The sequence below is a fragment of the Lacerta agilis genome, chromosome 1 (genome assembly GCF_009819535.1).
Source record: "Lacerta agilis isolate rLacAgi1 chromosome 1, rLacAgi1.pri, whole genome shotgun sequence".
NCBI classification, from domain to species: domain Eukaryota; kingdom Metazoa; phylum Chordata; class Lepidosauria; order Squamata; family Lacertidae; genus Lacerta; species Lacerta agilis.
In genome coordinates this window covers 4,676,238-4,694,687 of record NC_046312.1, presented here as the reverse complement: position 1 = coordinate 4,694,687, position 18,450 = coordinate 4,676,238, and the positions used below count along the sequence as shown (strand labels likewise).

The 18,450-nt window shown below is 48.1% G+C and overlaps 1 protein-coding gene across 1 annotated transcript in view; it reads left to right on the top strand.

The window, feature by feature from the left end:
• LOC117060323 (maestro heat-like repeat-containing protein family member 2B) overlaps positions 1-18,450 on the top strand; it is a 61,962-nt gene that overhangs the window by 15,452 nt on the left and 28,060 nt on the right. Inside the window, exons 12-23 of the mRNA XM_033172541.1 lie at positions 1,017-1,077; positions 3,030-3,137; positions 4,274-4,393; positions 5,826-5,951; positions 8,754-8,906; positions 9,517-9,543; positions 10,488-10,610; positions 13,459-13,538; positions 14,038-14,164; positions 15,184-15,279; positions 16,325-16,426; positions 17,605-17,728. Of these exons, the coding sequence (XP_033028432.1) occupies positions 1,017-1,077; positions 3,030-3,137; positions 4,274-4,393; positions 5,826-5,951; positions 8,754-8,906; positions 9,517-9,543; positions 10,488-10,610; positions 13,459-13,538; positions 14,038-14,164; positions 15,184-15,279; positions 16,325-16,426; positions 17,605-17,728 (1,247 nt within the window). The remainder of the gene's footprint in view (positions 1-1,016; positions 1,078-3,029; positions 3,138-4,273; positions 4,394-5,825; positions 5,952-8,753; positions 8,907-9,516; positions 9,544-10,487; positions 10,611-13,458; positions 13,539-14,037; positions 14,165-15,183; positions 15,280-16,324; positions 16,427-17,604; positions 17,729-18,450) is intronic.

Here is an 18,450-nt window from a genome sequence, read left to right as displayed (position 1 = left end):
CCAGATAGACAGGACCACAACCCCCCTTTTCTTTTTTGCCTGGGAGTAATGTTGAATTTCTGGCTGTCAGGTGGCCATATCTGCCTGTCTAATGTGTTTGTATACCACCTTCTTCTCAAGGTGGAGTGCATGGTTCTCTGCTCCCATTTTACCCTCTCAACAGCCCTGTGAGGTACGTTTGGCGGAGAGGCAGTGACTGGCCCAAGGTCACCCAGTGACTTGTAATAAGTCTTTACAATAGTGGAATAGGTATTTTGTGGCACTTGCAACAAATGCTGGTATTAACCTTTAAAGCTCAAAATGGCCTGGAATGTTGACACCCAAAGGACATTTTAGAAAACAAGCAGATTACCATGTTCTTATTATGATGTTGTTGTTGTTCAGTCGTTCAGTCGTGTCCGACTCTTCGTGACCCCATGGACCAGAGCACGCCAGGCACGCCTATCCTTCACTGCCTCCCGCAGTTTGGCCAAACTCATGCCAGTCGCTTCGAGAACACTGTCCAACCATCTCATCCTCTGTCGTCCCCTTCTCCTTGTGCCCTCCATCTTTCCCAACATCAGGGTCTTTTCTAGGGAGTCTTCTCTTCTCATGAGGTGGCCAAAGTACTGGAGCCTCAACTTCAGGATCTGCCCTTCCAAGGAGCACTCAGGGCTGATTTCTTTAAGAATGGATAGGTTTGATCTTCTTGCAGTCCATGGGACTCTCAAGAGTCTCCTCCAGCACCATAATTCAAAAGCATCAATTCTTCGGCAATCAGCCCTCTTTATGGTCCAGCTCTCACTTCCATACATCACTACTGGGAAAACCATAGCTTTAACTATACGGACCTTTGTCAGCAAGGTGATGTCTCTGCTTTTTAAGATGCTGTCTAGGTTTGTCATTGCTTTCCTCCCAAGAAGCAGGTGTCTTCTTATTTCGTGACTGCTGTCACCATCATTATGTAACATCATATGATGTTAATTCGCTATTAATTCAGTGGTTTCGTGTTCAGCTCAAGTGGCACAATCCCCCCCCTTTTTTCTCATAGAAAGTACTGAGATCAGGAGCCAGGAATGGGAGAAACAATTGTTGCAGGTAAGGAAGTGCTGAGATTTCACCTGCAACAGGTGGGGATGTGGTAAGGCAGGTTTGAAGATTTAACAGGCCTAGATAAAAAGGTAAAGGGACCCCTGACCATCAGGTCCAGTCGTGTCCGACTCTGGGGTTGCGGCGCTCATCTCGCTCTATAGGCCGAGGGAGCCGGCGTTTGTCCGCAGACAGCTTCCGGGTCATGTGGCCAGCATGACTAAGCTGCTTCTGGCGAACCAGAGCAGCACACGGAAACACCGTTTACCTTCCCGCTGCAGCGGTCCCTATTTATCTACTTGCACTTTGACGTGCTTTCGAACTGCTAGGTGGGCAGGAGCTGGGACCGAGCAACGGGAGCTCACCCCGTGGCAGGGATTCGAACTGCCGACCTTCTGATCAGCAAGCCCTAGACTCTGCGGTTTAACCCACAGCGCCACCTGGGTCCCTCAACAGGCCTAGATACTGGCTGGTTATCCTTCATTTAAGCCAGTGATGGCCAAACCTGGCCCTCCAGCTGTTTTGGGACTACAATTCCCATCACCCCTGACCACTGGTCCTGTTAGCTAGGGATGATGGGATTTGTGGTCCCAAAACTGCTGGAGGGCCAAGTTTGGCCACCACTGATTTAAGCTCTTGAGTTAAACCATTGGTCCAACCAGCTCAGTTTGATGCTGGACTCACAGTTCCCAGCAGTTTGACCAAGCATGACCAATGTTCAGGAATGATGGGAAGTATAGTCCTAAAGACTTGGAGTAACTGTTTTCAAGGACTATGGTTGGAGGAAGAGAAGGTGAAGTGTTGGAGACGGAGAAGGTGGTTGGTTGGAGAAAACCACTTCCGCGCATCCGCAGGAGGTGGTGTTGCGGGCCCTGAGAGCTCAGCCCCTGTGCGATTGGCTGGATTCCCGCCGCATCGCCTGAAGGCTGACCAATCCAGTCGGCTGGGGGGGCGTACCCTGCTTCCCTTTTAGCAGAAGATGGTGGGAATCCTCCCTCTTTCGACCCGGCCCCCCAGCTACATTGGTTCACCCACCCACTCACCCTTTAGGTTAGCTCTTGACCTTGCTATGGACTTTGGTTGGTCCCCTCGGTTGGCTGGGGGGGCCTGGTAGGACTTTTCCCCACTTGGGCTAGCCAACGGGGTTTTTTTCGCCTACCTCGTAGCAATATGTCACAACTCTTGGTTTGGCAGTTAGGCATTAGAAAACATCAATAGAGGTGAGAAGGGGAGGTAGCGCCATCACCTGCCCCTCATTTGAAGGGTATTCTGTTAAAGGTTTCTGGGGGCGTGGCCCTGTCCGAAGCCTAGGGAGGTTAGGGCCCAAGGCACGCCCCTAACGGTGATCACAGGGGGAGTTCCACTAGATACGCATCATTGGGGTTCCTCCTGGTGGTTAACCCTTCCCGGACTTCCAACACACGGGTTGGGGTCAGATATAGTCAGTTAGGGTCCGATTCCTAAGCCAATACTGCTCAACATCTGTAACCAATAAAGTTGTGGCCTTTACACCCATTAAACCTATATCATGTCTCAAGTGTCATTATTTCCTTCGGGGACGGAGGGACATTGCCACGCAATAAACAGCCGAATGATGTGTTTTTCCTACATGAGGGGGATTGCATTTCTGAATTAAAAGCCTGACTAATCTGGTGTGAGGCCCCAAAAATTGAACCCCCAAAGGGAATTTTCTCCCGCAAGGGTCTGGGGTTCCTCATCCCTGTTTTTCAAAAGTGCACCTCCCTTCTTTGCAAATGTAGGGTTACCATTCCAGACAGAAAGGTTGTTGAGCTTTTTTTTTTTTTGGCAAAAAGAAATTGGATGTTTTGGAGCTATTTTTGAGTAAAATGGGCAAAAACGGCACTGCCTACATTGGTTGCCATACGTTCAGATTTTCCTGGACATTTGGGAAGTGATGGTAGACAACATATTTTGTTCCTGCTTTTGCTTTTTGCGCATAGTTCCTGAGAAGAACCCTGGAAACCATTGATGACAACACTTGGACCCAGAATCTGAGCAGAGAACTGGAAAGTCAGATGGAAAGCTATGCCCAGCAGTCCCCGGAAAGGGTGTGTGTCTCTCCAAAGGCATTTGTCCTCGTTCCTTTGCTAATTAATTAACAAAAGGCATGAAGTCTGGATTAGGGTTGGGCAATATCTGGTTTTCAGCATCATGACATATCACCAACTAAACATCGCGACACATCAGGATGTCTGAAATAAGGATGGAGCTATGTAGAGGCACTGACCGGCTTCACGGTTTTCCCCGCATTATAACTTTTGCTGGCACCAGACTCTTATGATTCGCTGGGGGATTGCAGAGCCAGCAGAATTAGCAGGAGCTGCAGGAATCGACAGAAGCATTGACTGGTTTCACTGGCTCCACATCATGATTCGTGATATATTACCGGTCAAAAATTAGGAAACTGATATCACAATATGGACTTCAAACCAGTTTTGGAAGATAGATCGATATATCGCCCAACCATAGGAGAGTCCTCCTTAGCCAAGCCAAAAGCCCATTGGTCCATCTATCTTAGTCATTACATGAGAGGCAGTGTGGTGTGTGGTTAAGAGCAGTGGACTCTTAACCACACACCACACTGCCTCTCATGCATCACTACGTACGGCGCATTCATGCGACGCCGCACATGCGCTGTACATAGCAGTTTGCCACTGGTGCCAGGATCCTCTGCTCGCGGCTGCAGCCATAAATGGAGGATCCTCCACATGTGGCTGTGGCAGCGCGATGGCTGCTCGCACCGTCATGCGCCGCCATGGGGCGCCTTCTTGTCACCCCTCAGACATGGCACCTGGGGCAAAACACTCCCCGCCCCCCATTGCGATGCCACTGCCCTAAGGAGTCTCAAAGCGGCTAACATTCTCCTTTCCCTTCCTGCCCCACAACAAACACTCTGTGAGGTGAGTGGGGCTGAGAGACTTCAGAGAAGTGTGACTAGCCCAAGGTCACCCAGCAGCTGCATGTGGAGGAGCGGGGAAGCGAACCCGGTTCACCAGATTACAAGTCTACCGCTCTTAACCACTACACCACACAGGCTCTCGTGTAATGTAGACAATACTAAGCTAGATGGACCAATGGTATAACCCAGCATAACCCAGATTCCTTTGTTCTTCTCCCACGACGCACCTACTGTGATCAGTGACATCAACACCTGGCCTGTCCTTTCCTTATTCTTCCCTTTCAGAGGTTCCTCTATAAATCTCTGGGAATTGCCCTGACCTGTTGCGAAGACCCAGCCTTTGTTCAGAGTCGGATGAAGCACTTGATAGAAAATGCAAACTATATGGAACGGCTCGAGAGAGAGGTACGATGCTGGTGGGACTGTCCGCACTTCTGAACGCTTCAGGTGTGATTTCTTTGCTTTGTCTCTTTGCTTACATACCCTGCTTCTCAGCAGGCCCTTGCAGGCGGCGGCCCGGGCCAGGTAGATAATGTGCCCCCCCCTTTTTTTTACCCTGGGGATCTCCAAAGTCTTATAAATAAGTAAGTATATAAATGTGAAAAGGATCTAGGAACCTTGGTAGACCATAAACTTGACCTGAGTCAACAGTGTGATGCAGCAGCTTAAAAAGCCAATGCAATTCTGGGCTGCATCAATAGGAGTATAGCAAGGGAAGTAATAGTACCACTGTATTCCGCTCTGGTCAGACCTCACCTGGAATACTGTGTCCAGTTCTGGGCACCACAGTTCAAGAAGGATACTGACAAGCTGGAAGGTGTCCAGAGGAGGGCAACCAAAATGGTCAAAGGCCTGGAAACGATGCCTTATGAGGAACGGCTTAGGGAGCTGGGTATGTTTAGCCTGGAGAAGAGAAGGTTAAGGGGTGGTATGATAGCCATGTTCAAATATATAAAAGGATGTCATCTAGAGGAGGGAGAAAGGTTGTTTTCTGCTGCTCCAGAGAAGCGGACACGGGGCAATGGATTCAAACTACAAGAAAGAAGATTCCACCTAAACATTAGGAAGAACTTCCTGACAGTGAGAGCTGTTGGACAGTGGAATTTGCTGGCAAGGAGTGTGGTGGAGTCTCCTTCTTTGGAGGTCTTTAAGCGGAGGCTTGACAGCCATCTGTCAGGAATGCTTTGATGGTGTTTCCTGCTTGGCAGGGGGTTCGACTGGATGGCCCTTGTGGTCTCCTCCAACTCTATGATTCTATGATTCTATGATCCTTTGGGTAGTGATGAAGCGGGATATGAAATCCAAACTCTTCTTCTTCTTCTTCTTCTTCTTCTTCTTCTTCTTCTTCTTCTTCTTCTTCTTCTTCTTCTTCTTCTATTTTTTGGGAATCCTGCAACCTGTTTAAGTTTTTACTCTGCTAACTATATGTTGGAGTTCTGCTCTGGATCAATATTGAGTAGAATTTCATGACACAGGCAACTCTCATTTTTGGCACATCCAACATATGCTCAATCATGCACACACGCATGGCGCCAAACCTGGAAGTGGTCTGAAAAAACCATAAAGACATCACCAAAATGTTTGGCCTCGACCTCATGGCATCCGTTTTTGTCTCTGGGATTAGTATGCATTTCATTTCTTTGTTTATTTCATCTGTATCTATATTCTCTTTCTCACCCCAAGCTCCTCAGCAGCATACATAGAAATTGCAAAAATAAAATAAAAATTACAGTGTATAGAAATCTCTTAAAACATAACTAAACATAAAAACCAGAAAGCACTGAGACCTGACAAGGCTGGCCAGCTGACCCTTTTCTGTTTCTGTTCCACTTCACAGAAGATCATCCAGATCCTTTCTTTCTCGGCTGTGGGACATTTAGATCTGACCTTAGCCACCTTGCAGGAATTTGGAGCTGGGATGGGTCTGAAAATTAAGATGTCCTCCATCATCAGCCGCTACAAGGTAACAGGAAGAGAGACTCCTCTTCTGTGTTAAACATCACAGGTTTAAGAACTGCCTTACAAGAAAGAAGATTCCGGTTAAACATCCCATTTCTGACAGTAGTTGAGGTTCAATTGAGGTGGTGGACTCCCCTTCCTTGGAGGTTTTTAAGCAGAGGTTGGATGGCCATCTGTCAGGGATGCTTTCGCTGAGATTCCTGCATGGCAGGGGGTTCTACTAGATCAGGCATAGGCAAACTCAGCCCTCCACATGTTTGGGGACTACAACTCCCATCATCCTTGACCAGTGGTCCTGTTTGCTAGGGATGATTGGAGTTGTAGTCCCAAGACATCTGGAGAAGAAGAAGAAGAAGAAGAGTTTGGATTTGATATCCTGCTTTATCACTACCCGAAGGAGTCTCAAAGCGGCTAACGTTCTCCTTTCCCTTCCTCCCCCACAACAAACACTCTGTGAGGTGAGTGGGGCTGAGAGACATCAGAGAAGTGTGACTAGCCCAAGGTCACCCAGCAGCTGCATGTGGAGGAGTGGGGACGCGAACCCGGTTCCCCAGATTACAAAGCCACCGATCTTAACCACTACACCACACTGGCTCTCTGGAGGGCCGAGTTTGCCTATGCCTGGACTAGACAACCCTTGGTGGTCACTTCCCTTCTATGATTCTGACTCCAATCTCTCTATTTCTTGTTCCTTTACTATTGTTCTAGGTTTCACTCTCCAAATCGCTTTCTCGTCTGACATTTCTTTCCCGGCTGCCTTAGAAGTAATGATGATGATGATGATGATGATTAATAATAATAATAATAATAATAATCTATTATTTGTACCCTGCCCATCTGGCTGGGTTTCCCCAGCCACTCTGGGTGGCTTCCAAGAAATATTAAAATATATAAAAATGTCACAGATTAAAAACTTCCCTAAACAGGGCTGCCTTCAGGTATTTTCTGAATGTCAGGTAGTTGTTTATTCCCTTGACCCCTGATGGGAGGGCGTTCCACAGGGCGGGCGCCACTACTGAGAAGGCCCTCTGTCTGGTTCTCTGTAACCTCACCTCTCGCAGTGAGGGAACCGCCAGAAGGCCCTCAGCACTGGACCTCAGTCCGGGCAGAACGATGGGGGTGGAGACACTCCTTCAGGTATACTGGGCCGAGGCCGTTTAGGGCTTTAAAGGTCAGCACCAACACTTTGAATTGTGCTCGGAAACGTACTGGGAGCCAATGTAGATCTCTCAGGACCGGTGTTATGTGGTCCCGGCGGCCGCCCCCAGTCACCAGTCTAGCTGCCGCATTCTGGATTAGTTGTAGTTTCCAGGTCACCTTCAAAGGTAGCCCCACATAGAGCGCATTGCAGTAGTCCAAGCGAGAGATAACTAGAGCATGCACCACTCTGGCGAGACGGTCCACGGGCGGTCCACAGCTGGCGAGACGGTCCACAGCCTGCATACCAGATGGAGCTGGTAGACACAGAATTAACCTGCGCCTCCATGGACAGCAGCTGTGAGTCCAAAATGACTCCCAGGCTGCGCACCTGGTCCTTCAGGGGCACAGTTACCACATTCAGGACCAGGGAGTCCCCCACACCTGCCCGCCCGCCCCCTGTCCCCCAAGAACAGTCCTCCTGTCTTGTCAGGATTCAACCTCAATCCGTTAGCCGCCATCCATCCTCCAACCGCCTCCAGACACTCACACAGGACCTTCACCGCCTTCACTGGTTCTGATTTGAAAGAGAGGTAGAAGGCATCACCTTATTATCTCCGTTCCCTTAAACTGCTTACTTGGCAAGCAGAGTGGAACGCCTCCCAAGAATTCCTCCCTCCCCTGCTGCTTCTTTAAACTTTCCTCTTTTTTAATTCCTCCTCAAGCCCATTGGCTTCCCTGTCAGTATTTCTGCTTTATCTCTGCACAGCACCAGGAAAGACATCACCTCCCGCTAGCCCAGACCTGGCTTGTTGCCAGTGGAGCATCCTGCCTGGACTTATAGGGCCTCGAAACCATCTCTGTTTCCTCCTCTCACTTGCTCTTTAAAGATCTCCTTTGGGGTGTCATTTGGGACTTGCTGAAGGAGAGGATAAAGTTGACTATCTGAAAAAGTGTGCATGCACACGAAAGCTCATACCAAGAACAAACTTAGTTGGTCTCTAAGGTGCTACTGGAAGGATTTTTTTTAATTTTTTGTTTTGTTTTGATGTGATGTGTTTACAAACCCATTTTTAGTGAAGGCTGTTGCATGTTTTGCAGAGATTCACGAGGCCCTTTACCCCTCCCAAATTCAGATGAGTGAGCTTGTGGAAATAATCCTTAAAATAAATTCATGGGATGTTTCTTTTTAAGAAAAGAGGAGATCAGTTATTGTGTGTGTGTGTGTGTGTGTGTGTGAGAGAGAGAGAGAGAGAGAGAGAGAGAGAGAGAGAGAGAGAGAGAGAGAGAGAGAAGAAACAAACAGGCAATAAGTAATCAAAGGGTGATAAAGCAATAGGATCTGTAAGAAGGAAGCTACTAATTAAAGGTACGATAGCACTGAAAAACCACAAAAATCCCTTTGCCACTTTGAATCGAGCAAACGTGTGCTTCAATTGCTTGTTGGCTGGAAAAAAAATTATCCGCAAATCAGGTTGGCAAAAATAATAAAGGAGGACAGGGCTGAAAACACTGGGGTAGCAAGAATCTGGCAACGGTGTGGTCTAGATTCTCTGCAAAAAGTGAAAACGAGGCCGATGATTTCAGATTTAAAGCTAAACAGCTCGTGCGGAGGCAGCCAAAATGGAACAAGCAGCACCCACGCCCAATGACTTTTTCTGTTGCTCAGGACTACCAGCAAGGCAGACGGGGTCACATCCACCAAACGCTGATGCTCACCTATGGCAAGGTGGCTCTCCAAGCCCCTAAGGAGCTCCTCCTGCCCAGGGTGGAGGCCGGCATAATGAAGAATGTCCTCTGCTATTACCGGAAGAGCTGCCAGGCAAGTGCTTTGAAGGAGAGGGTGGTCTTTGCCGCAGAGCTGGTTCCAGGGGGTGGTAAGGTTCATTGGGCCCCTTCCTGCCACCACTAAGAGGTCCTTCAAACACCTTCATTGTAGGTCTTTGTGGTGGGCAGGATGGAAAGCTCACCCAAAAAACCTATGTCCTTTTAAATGTGTTTGTGAGAAGGGGTTATTGGTTTAATTGTGTGTATAATAATAATAATAATAATAATAATAATAATAATAATAATTTATTATTTATACCCCAACCACTCTGGGCGGCTTCCAACAGAACATTAAAATGCAATAATCTATTAAACATTAAAGTGCATTATTGCTTTCTTTGTGTATTTTGGCTTCTCGTTTTGTATTTTTATGCTGTGAACTGCTCTGTGAACTTCAGATGAAGGACGGTATACAGATTTTAATAAAAGAGTGGCTGGGGAAGCCCAGCCAGATGGGTGGTGTATAAAGAAATTATTATTATTATTATTATTATTATTATTATTATTATTATTATTTATTGAAGAAGAACATAATGGGCTGACTGTTGCGCTGTGTTTGTTATTTGGCAATTTGTCCAGGCAATTTGTCTATTTCATTTGTCCAGGTCTTGGGCGTCAGCATTGAAAACAAGGTGAGCTAAGAATTATCTGACTTGGAGTCTTGAACAGGTAAAAGGTTAAAGGTAAAGGTAAAGGGCCCCTGGACGGTTAAGTCTAGTCAGAGGCGACTATGGGGTTGCGGCGCTCATCTTGCTTTCAGGCCGAGGGAGCCGGCGTTTGTCCACAGACAGCTTTCCGGGTCATGTGGACAGCAGGACTAAACTGCTTCTGGCACAACGGGACACCGTGATGGAAACCAGAGCGCACAGAAACGCCGTTTACCTACTGGTGGAGGAAGAGGGGGTGGGGGAGCGCACCACCCTCGGCACCATGATCCCGGTGGAATGCCATCACAGCTGCTTCCCCCCCCCCCCGCACGCTGGGCACCACGCCTCCCACAGACGCCACGCCATGCCCCCAGGATGCATGCCACACCCCTGCGGACAGCGTGTCACGCCCCAGGACACACGACATGCCCCTGCGGACGGTGCGCCATGCCTCGGGGATGTACGCCAGCCATGCCCCTGCCTGTTCTCCGCCCCCGGTGCCAGAGCATGAAGTTCCGCCACTGCATTTACCTTCCCACCGTAGCGGTACCTATTTATCTACTTGCACTGGCATGCTTTCGAACTGCTAGGTGGGCATGAGCTGGGACAGAGCGATGGGAGCTCACTCTGCCGTGCGGATTCGAACTGCCAACCTTCTGATCAGCAAGCCCAAGAGGCTCAGTGCTTTAGACCACAGCGCCACCCGCATCACCTAGCCCAACTTCCCGTTCTCACTGTGGCCAACCAGCTGCCACCAATGGAAAACTTAAAAGCAGCTCTAGAGCTCTCTCCCCTTTGTGCAAATTCACCCACATTTTATTGAGAATTCCTCCATATATAAACATGTTTGAATACCATATCCGTTTCCTAATATAATAGTTTGGGGTTTGTTTTTTTTGTTTTTTGCATGGTTTCTTTTGGCAACGCAGGACTCCAATCTCAAGCTGGCCTTTGTTGAGAGCACAACAGATATCTGCCAGGCTATCTGCGAGACCCGGGACTTCCAGAACTTCATCTTAACTTGCAAAAAGGAGCTCCTTGACATCTTGTTGGTGAGGAACCTGTGTTATGGCAGCCCTGATCACTCAGAGAGGCCTTTGCATGAAACTTTTTAACAAAGGTGCAGAACCTCTCGTAGGATAAAGTTACCAGAGGTTTTTTCAATGAATCCGGGGACACTTTTCCTTTTTTTGGAAAATGGAAAAAAGCAATTTTAAAAAATTAAGAAGTAATATCTTCTGTGGTCTCCTCTGTCGCGCAGCCTTCCTCTGGACCCCGGCCTGCTCTCTTCTTTTTTCTCCTTCCTTCTCTCTCCTCCCTCTCCTTCTCCTCTCCCATTTCCTTTAGCGTTGTCTCCGGGGTTTTCTTGGCCCCGGAGCACCGCTGGGCAGTCGGCCGAATGGCCAGGCACTCTCGCTCCCGGCTCAATTTGGGTCACGGGGTGTGTGTGTCAGTGGCTCCCCCAGTTGATGCGCCGGGTGTCCCCGGTTCCCCTTCGGTAGTGGCAGCGGCGGTCTCAGCAGCCCGCCCAGAGCCAGCCTGGTAGCTTCAGGAACTGCTCGCTGCCGTGGCACCCGCCATTTTGCCTCGCCGGTAGTCCCCATACGATGTGTCTTGTGCCGTTGAACCAATCACACAACATTCATTCCCTACTAATCTACTGTGGGAATATGTTTTATAGGTGCCTTTGCACCTGTTTATTTATGTTTACTTTGTAATATCCTTCCGCCCTTGGAAGGAAGAGTAAAAAGGATCCGACAGGCAGCTCACTGCATGGATCCTTCCGCAGTTAAAAAGGGCGATCTAGTTTTAATTAGGTAACGGTCACTAGTCTGTTTCCCGCCTAAACTTAGCACAGTAACAGGATTGTAATTGGTTGATATGCTTGTTATGACGTTGGTTGACCCTTCAATAAATAGCGGCCGCTCCATGTTGTTGTGTGGAGAAAGCGTGAGGCAAGCCGAGTAAGAACATCGTTGCGTGGCAATCATAGAGAGAAAGAGAAACTGAAACCAACCACGCAGGGTAGCGGAAATGCTTCTTCACCAGACTGCAGTCTCCATTGTGTTTATTTCATTTTCGTTTTAAAACCTTTTATTTGGCCGTCTAGTTTTTGGCCTTCGTTTAGTTTAGTTCTTCTTCTTCTCCGGAACCTCTTGGAACTCACAGACGCTCGCAGAAAACTTCAGAGGCAACTAACAACTTTCCGAACTCACAAGCTAAACCTTCAGATCGTAGCCGGCGGACCCTTTTCACGGCGCGGTGGGAGCGGGAACTCCAGCATTACCGGCCCTCCCATCTGCAGGCTACCCCCACAATCTACAACACTTAAAATATAAATCCAGGGACATTAAACGAAATCCGGATGGATTTCGCCAGGGGACAGATTTGTAAATCTGGGGGTTGTCCCCGGGAAATGGGGACGTCTGGTAACCATATCCTAGGATGGTAAGGGGGTAAGTTTCTTGATGACATCGTGGGCTTCCAACCAATCGGCACGGTGCACAGCCAGCTCCTGCTCCAAATTTGCAGAACGGTGTTATTTTCCCAGAGGTCAGCCCTGTAGTGCAAATGTACTTTTGTGGCTATATGCAGCGACGGCCATTCAAGATCCTAAAATGTTGCCTCTGTATCCTTCCCTCGTGGTTTGATTTCCCCTTAGCCTTTCAGGTAAGTTAATCACTGGCTTAGCAAAGAGCGCTTGATCCCTTCTTGGTATCCTTTGGAAATCGTGGAGGCCATGGGCATGTCGGTGGAGGAAATCCCTCTGCCCCTCAAGGGTTTTACATTTTTACATTATTATTATTTTTTTACATTTTTTAATTTGTATGCCGCCTTTCCACAGTTAAAAAAAAAAACAATGCTCAAGGCGGCTTAAAGCGTGGCAAGATTTACATAAATACAAAAGTCATTAACAATAAATAAACCACATCAAAAAAAATACACAGCCAAATGGAAAATAATTTCCACATAAATCAAAATCTAAAACTAAGAATACAGCATTAATGTCACAGTTTAAAATGACATAGGTAAAAAAAAAACCAGCAATTTAAACAAAAAACAAAACAAAACGGATTCCTCTCTGCCCAGCAGCAGCGGCGGCGGCAGCAGTCCTTTATAGAGCCCATCAGGCCCCGCCCTGAGCCAGGTGGTTTTCCCCACCCTCAGGGGGGTTCTTAGCCCCTTGGCTGCCCAGGGCAGGAAGACAAGAGGCACCCCTGGGGGCGGGGCACCGTTTCACATGCGTGCGTCATGACGCACGCGACGCGACGCCCTGCCCCCGGGGGTGCCAGGCGGCGGCACCCCTTCGTCGCACGGCTGCTTGTGCCTGCGTGAGCAGCCGCTGCATGAAGGGGTGCCGGGCGGCAGATTCGGGAGTCTCTGCACTGCCACCCGGGCTCCCTTGGCAGAGCGCAAGTCGGGGCAGGGAGAGGGATAGGCCAGTGAGGAGGGGTGTCCCCTCCTCGCTGGCCCGCCCCTCTCCATGCCCCGGCTCCGCAAGCCAGCTAGCAGTGGAGCTCAGCATAGAGGCAAGGGGCGGGCCAGCGAGGAGGGGGTGGCACCACTCCTCGCTGGCCCGTCCCTTGCCTCCATGCCGCGACAAAAAAAGCCGCTGGAAGGGGAGGACTATTTTCGGCGCTGCCAGGGCAGAACTACAGGGGTGGCCAGCGAGGGGGGTGACACCCCTCCTCACTGGCCGCCCCTGCGGCTCCACCCCGGCAGTGCCGAAAATAGCCTTTAAAAAAATTTAATTAATTTTTTTTTAAGCCCAGAGGGCGGGGCCACCGCCCAAAGTGTCACCCCCAGCAGAGCGCTGCCTGGGGCAGCCCCCCCCGCCCCCTTGCTATGCCCCCGCCCACCCCCAATTCCTTTTGCCCTTTGCCCATCTTGTGTCCTCAGGATTTCATCAAGGAGGAGCCGCTGGACTCTCTGAATACTGCACTTCGTCCCCAAGCCATCACTGCCCTGGCATTCCTGAGGTAGGTGTGTTCCTTAGCAGTTTTCCACATAATTTCTTTTCATAGAATCATAGAATTGTAGAGTATGAAGGGACCACAATAAGGGTCCTCTAGTCCAGGCACAGGCAACCTCGGCCCTCCAGATGTTTTGGGACTACAACTCCCATGATCCCTAGCTAACAGGACCAGCGTTCAGGGATGATGGGAACTCTAGCCCCAAAACATCTGCAGGGCCCAGGTTGCCTATGCCTGCTCTAGTCCAACCCCTTGCAGTGCAGGAATCTTTTGCTCAGTGTGGGACTGGAACCCATGACCCGTGAGATTAAAGAGTCTCATGCTCTATCGGTTGAGCTATTCCTCTTTGGATTCTGACTGGGTTGTTTAAGAGACTTTGGTAACAGCCATCACTACCTCTTGTGGGAGCAAATGTTCCACAACCAAACTGAGGTCCAGCCTGCTATTCTTCAGATATCCACAAGTCTCTCCTATGTGACTTATCAGCCCACCTTCCTCCTGACAGCAAACTGAAGCCATGTTTGGCCGTGGAGGAAATCCGCAGTCTCCTTGATCAGAGCATCAAAAGTTTGTTTCCTCTTCCTTCCCTGGAGCAGCTGAAAGAGACAGCAGAGGATGCTCTAAAGATCGAGGTAGGTGGCAAAAGTTTATTTCCAGATCCTATTTTCTCATACACATGGGGGTTTCCTGGACGCATCTGATTGGCCACTTCCCAGATCATACCAAAGGGCGGGACCAGGGCCGGATTTAGATCTGATGAGGCCCTAAGCTACTGAAGGTCATGGGGCCCTTTATATGTCCAGCTGTCCTTTGTCAACAACAAATTGCCGCTGTTTTTTGTGTTGAATAACTGCTATATGGTAATTTATGGACCCAATAGGTATCTAAAGCCATTTCCACATGTTGCCATGCAACCTGTCCATGCAGAATGTAGGCACCCTATATATAGAAAGGAGCAAAACAGTGATATTTGAGGGAGCAGGCGGGGCCCGTGACTAACATCATAGGAGCCTACACAACACAAAACACTGTTGCTGGATGTAGGTTTTATTTTATTTGTTTTTATCTTATATTTTGGAAATGTACATCCAGGTGTTTTTTTTTCCTTTAATTTTTGATAGCTTTTTAAAAATAAATATAAAATATAAAATATAAAATAAGTGTGCCACTTACTGTACCAACTTCATGGTGAGTACTGGCACCATTTTTCCCTTAAAAAAAACCCAAAAAACACTGGTTATAAGCCTCCAAGGACTTATGGAATGATAATTCACTTAAAAACTGAAATGACTTAAGCATTAAACATAATTATATAGCCATTTGGCGCTTCTGCTGGGGTGGGAGGGATTGTTTAAGATTGATTGTTGCTTCTTGCAGAAATAAGTGAAAACAATAAAATATTATTGGGGGGGGGGGAGAATGGCTCCTGTCTGAAACCTTGGGGAGTTGCTATCAGTTGAACAATTCTGAGATAAATGGACCCAGTGTCTGACTCGGTACAAGGCAGCTTCCTGTGTTCCGACTGGATCTCTGCTGCTGTTTATTAGAGCATTAAAATACAAAAACAAAACTGCTGCCGATCCAGTCATGGATCTCCAGACGTCCCATCTAGCTTGGCCCTCCGATCTTCCTACTTGCATTGTGCTTTCAGTCCCTGTACTCTTGCTCCATGGACGCCCTCGGGAAACTTGTGGCAAGCATCATAGAGGACCACCCAACACCTGAGCTGATGGTCGAGATGTTCCAGGTGAGCAGCAGGAGAAACTCTCTGTATTGGCGTTCATTAGTTTGGATTAGGCAACCAATTTAGAGACCTAAATAAAAAAAAATTCCTTCCAGTAGCACCTTAGAGACCAACTAAGTTTGTTATTGGTATGCACACCTCTACAGATACCAGATTCTTTAGAGACCTTTTCGGGCAGCTGGAGGTGCTTAAAAGGCCTCCCCCACGACCAGGATCCCTGCCTTCACAGGTTCCCCTGCTCTGCTAAATCTACTCATGAATGAATCCCCCCCCCACTTTCTTTTAGTTTCCAGACTGTCTTCAAAGGGAGACCCACATGGAGAACATTGCAGTAGTCTTTCTGCGAGGTTACCAACGCATACACCTGTCAGTTTGCATTTCTTAGTGCAGAAAGTCTTGATCTGATGTGTAGAGATCTTTCCTATTCTGCTTAAGTTTTTACTCTGCTAACTATACATTGGAATCTGCCCTGGATCAATATTGAGTAGAATTCCAAAGACAACATCACGGTGGCAAGGCCCTGTGGGAGAATACGTAAAGGTAAAGGGACCCCTGACCGTTAGGTCCAGTCGTGGACGACTCTGGGGTTGTGGTGCTCATCGTGCTTTACTGGCCGAGGGAGCCGGCGTACAGCTTCCGGGCCATGTGGCCAGAATGACTAAGCTGCTTCTGGCGAACCACAGCTGCGCACGGAAATGCCATTTACCTTCCCGCTGGAGCGGTACCTATTTATCTACTTGCACTTTGACGTGCTTTCGAACTGCTAGGTGGGCAGGAGCTGGGGCCGAGCAACGGGAGCTCACCCCGTCACGGGGATTCGAACCGCCGACCTTCTGATCGGCAAGCCCTAGGCTCAGTGGTTTAGACCACAGCGCCACCCGCGTCCTACCTGTGTGGGAATAGTCATAGCTAATGAGGTGGACAAAATTGGCACTCTGTTTTTATATTGCAAACTGCCCTGTGATTGTCAGATTAAGGGCAGGATAGGAATTTAACAAAAATAGATTTTCTAACACCAGTTGCATTTTCCTTCCTGCTCCGCCAACAGCTCATAGACCCCTGGTTCACCGTATCGGACTGTAGCCGCGAGAGGGCACTGCAGGCAAGCTCCCAGACCCTCGCTGCCTTCCAGGAGAACTTTCAGCTCCCCGTGAGTTTCCTTCCCTTCACCAGCTTGCCAGCTGCTCAGTCTGCACATCTCTGCCCACTTAATGACTTAAAACAACTTATGCTCGCAGAAATGAATTGTGAACAGCCCGGAATGTACACATTTTTGCAAGGATTTCTAAACCCACCCACCAACCCCGCAATACAATACATTTCCCCCTGTTACTTTCACTGATGTGTCCATGTTTGCACACACACACCCCTAACGTTTTCCCGCTTGTGCACATTATTTGGTCAGAGAATTTCAGTGCAAAATTCAGAGAAGGGTGACTTTTGAAAGCAGGGGCGTAGCAAGGTAAATTGGTACCCGGGGGCAAAAACATTTTTGTCACCCCCCCCCCCAGGTATGGGAAGGTCAGGTGGTACCCAGTGCGGAAAATTTATTGTCAACCCCCCCATTGACACACACACACCCCGCAAAAATGGTTTTACGTTATTTCATATTTTCTTACAAAGGAATAATAACAAGTAATAATAAAAAATCTTATTTATATCCCACCCTCCCTGGCCGAAGTCGGGCTCAGGGTGGCTAACATCAGATACATAACATTGGTATAAAATCAAACAATAATTAAATAACCTCCTAAAAATATCTCAAAATCATATTAAAGTCTAATTAGATGGCTTTCCACAGGGTTAGTGTTGGGAGTAAGTGTTCTCTGAACTGAAATTCCAGCCTTCACGACATAGGAAAACAGCCAAGTACACAGCTATTTTAGTGTAGGAGGGTCAAGATATTAACCGATATGCATGAAATTTCATATATAGCTATTTAACCCCTAGTATAGTCAGATAAGACCTTCGGAGCAGGCATTTTCAAAAAAAAAATTCAAAAAAAAATTGTTCCTTGATAAATTTTAAATTGTTCCTTGATGATTTGTCACCCCCTCCATTATGGAACACGGGGCAGCCCGCCCCCCTTGCCCCCTTGCTACGCCCCTGTTTGAAAGTTCATGTATTGGTTCGAGAGGGGCAAATCAGGTAGCTTCTCATTGAAAGTCAATCAGAATCAGATTTCTCCCCAGCCCTGGGCACCATCCATCTCACAACTGGTGTGGAGGGGGACCCCCCCCCCAAAAAAACCCACCTCTGTTGCAGGTCATAAAGATCAGGCAGGCTCAAATGAATGGATTTTTTTTTAACATCTTTCTTTTTCTGTAGGATGGAGAAAATTTCCAGCAGTTTGGGTCACTGGTTGCTTTCCTTGCCCCGTACACCTGTGATGGCTCCATCAGATGCCGGCAGTGGGCTGCCCAATGCATTAGTTGCCTTTTGCATATACAAGGTGAGGATATTTTGAATGGAGGCAGTGTGGACCCCCACCCTTCACTCCCCTTTCTGATTGATTGATTGATTGATTGGATGACTGGTTGAGTGATCAATTTAGTTTTACGGAGGAAAGGAATATTGATGACTACTTGCAGTGCTGTTTTACTAGGGGTACGCAGGGGTATGCATACCCCTAAACATTTTGTCTCCTTCTAAACAAGAATTGATGCTTTTGGATTATGGTGCTGGAGGAGACTCTTGAGAGTCCCATGGACTGCAAGAAAATCAAACCTATCCATTCTGGAGGAAATCAGCCCTGAGTGCTCACTGGAAGGACAGATCCTGAAGCTGAGGCTCCAATATTTTGGCCACCTCATGAGAAGAGAAGACTCCCTGGAAAAGACCCTGATGTTGGGAAAGATGGAGGGCACAAGGAGAAGGGGACGACAGAGGACAAGATGGTTGGACAGTGTTCTCAAAGCTACCAAGATGAGTTTGGCCAAACTGCGTGAGGCAGTGGAAGACAGGAGTGCCTGGTGTGCTCTGGTCAATGGTGTCACAAAGAGGCGGACACGACTAAACAAAACATTTTGTGAATATTTGTACTTTTTAAAATAGTATTTTAATTAAATTTTACAATTTTGTATTCAACAGGCATCAACAATAAACAAAATGTGGAAAAAAATCCCTCCTTCCTCCCCCCAACGACTTCCCTCACACACACACCCCGTTGTTTTC